Here is a 2,277-nt window from a genome sequence, read left to right on the forward strand (position 1 = left end):
GATGATAGCAGGGCTAGGTGCATGTATTTATACTGGATGCATAATAAGTTCCTTTACATCGGGGAAAAGAACCGCTTCATATTCTTTTTCTATCTGCCTGCAGCTCGGGATGGTTTGTAGAACGTTTCACCTCCTCCCGGTAAAAGCGGAGTCACATTTTAATTCTACAACTGCGCCCACAATATGGCGTTCAGCCCAAAGCAGGAGCCGTCCCTGAAACCCGTTACCTGGTAATTCATGAGAATGTGCATAACGTAGTCGTATATTTCCTCCGCAATGTGTCCCTCCGGTCTCCATGGCAACAGTACAAACTGGATCCCAAGAAGAGGCACGAGGATGAGCGTGGCCCGCACGGCTTTCATGTACAGGTTGGATTCGGCCTGGTGTGTCACTTTCAGTTTGGTGATTAAAACGCGGACAATGTTCAGCAGAAAGAAGAGGTTCACCTTAGGGGGAGATAGAAAAGACGCGGACAATATGAGGGAGGGGGAGGAGGGGCGGTACCCTGGCACGTATTCTATATCCTCAGGCAGCAAACCATTCATATAGAGCGAACTAGAGGAGTCATTTCCAGAATATTAACCTGACGACAGGGAAGCTGTTTACTGATAAATACAATTTATATCTTCATCTTGTCATCTCGTTACAACTCGCAGTGATTATATTGTAACTAGGGATGGTAATGATTAAAATGTTCGTGTTCGTGATTAATTTCGATTAACGATAACGCACATACAGATCCAACTACATTGGCCTATACACATACAGCACAGCAATGACCTATACACGTACAGCACAGCAATGAAGTAATAAAATGAACTAGGATCACACTAATCCAGCACGTTATTAATCTCACGTGCCCCACCCAATATGGCCGCCGCTTGAGTGGGGCAACTCAGAATAATAACGTGCTGGATTAGTGTGATCCTAGTTCATTTTATTACTTCATTGCTGTGCTGTATGTGTATAGGTAATTGCTGTGCTGTATGTGTATAGGTCATTGCTGTGCTGTATGTGTATAGGTCATTGCTGTGCTGTATGTGTATAGGTCATTACTGCGCTGTATGTGTATAGGGCAATGCCTTGGCTGGCGCTCGTGCAGAAAGTTTCTTGGGCAAACTCAACGACCCAAGTGGCTCCGTCGGCTAAGGCCCCGTTCACATGTAGCGAATTATCGCGCGATTTCCGCTGCGATATCGCGCATTTTTGCCGCGCGATATCGCGAGAAGTCGCCGGCCAATGCTATTCAATGGAGCTGTCTTAACTCCATGTCGCGCGTCGCTCGTCGCGGTCGCTTCTACCGGACCCTTTTTTCGGCGGATTTTGCGCGATTTTGCCTTTTTTCTATGGCGCCCGACGGAGAAGGTTGCGCTACCGTCGCTGGAACGTCGCCCCGAAAGTCGCGCTATCCCGGCCGTGCGGATCCGCTGCAAAAGGCATGCCGCTACGTGTGAATGGGGTCTCACGAAGGAGCCACTTGGGGAAGGGGGGAGGAGTACGGGTTCTAGATAGGCAGAGCCAGCTGTCACTCACGCAGCTGGGCGGATCCAGACATAATTGTCGGGATCCGCTTCAGCTGCGGTGTCTCAGTATACCGCGAGCTGTGGCTGAGCCTAGGGTGACGGGAGGACGCTAGTTTGTGTCCTCCCGTCACCCTAAGGAGAACTATGGGGAAAAACACTGACCCCATAGTTCTCCTTTAAGGTTATTAAAAGGGTAAAGGTCACATGGGCGATGCGCAGAGTAATACCTTTCATGGCAGGATGATACACGGAGCAATACAAACGTCCCCCAGCTCCCTTTCATGGTACCAGCAGATAACTGATCCAACTACTCAGAGGTTTTAGTTGCATACTTTGCAGGTACATGTGAAGCCAAACGGCCATGCCAAGGCACCTTTCTAAAGTGAGGTCCCCAAGTCCAAGGGATCGGAGTCGTCAGCTACAGGCACTCAAATTGCTCTTCAGCACCATTTGGGTCGCTTGCATATAATGTCCTTCTCACATCTCTGCCGTAATGATTTGACAACAATTCACTCTCTGAATTGTGGGGAGACAACTGAGGGAGGACTACGGCAGGGGCGTATCTGCCGCGAGGCAAACAAGGCGTTTGCCTGGAGCGGCAGATTCGCTGAGAGCGGCACCCCGAGCGTGACTCACCTGGATGGGATGACCCGGACGTCGGCCTGGAGAGTGGACGGCGTGTGCGGGCGGCGGTGATTTAAGGTGAGTCTGTAAGCCCGGGGGAGGGGTGCTGTCGGAGAAGAGCGAAGGGGTC

The 2,277-nt window shown here is 50.5% G+C and overlaps 1 protein-coding gene across 1 annotated transcript in view; it reads right to left on the reverse strand.

Moving 5' to 3' along the window:
- Positions 1-2,277, reverse strand: part of CALCRL (calcitonin receptor like receptor) — a 37,161-nt gene that overhangs the window by 4,608 nt on the left and 30,276 nt on the right. Inside the window, exon 11 of the mRNA XM_018574555.1 lies at positions 228-446. Within this exon, the coding sequence (XP_018430057.1) occupies positions 228-446 (219 nt within the window). The remainder of the gene's footprint in view (positions 1-227; positions 447-2,277) is intronic.

The sequence above is a fragment of the Nanorana parkeri genome, unplaced genomic scaffold (assembly GCF_000935625.1).
Source record: "Nanorana parkeri isolate BGI_ZX_2015 unplaced genomic scaffold, ASM93562v1 scaffold3039, whole genome shotgun sequence".
NCBI classification, from domain to species: Eukaryota; Metazoa; Chordata; class Amphibia; order Anura; family Dicroglossidae; genus Nanorana; species Nanorana parkeri.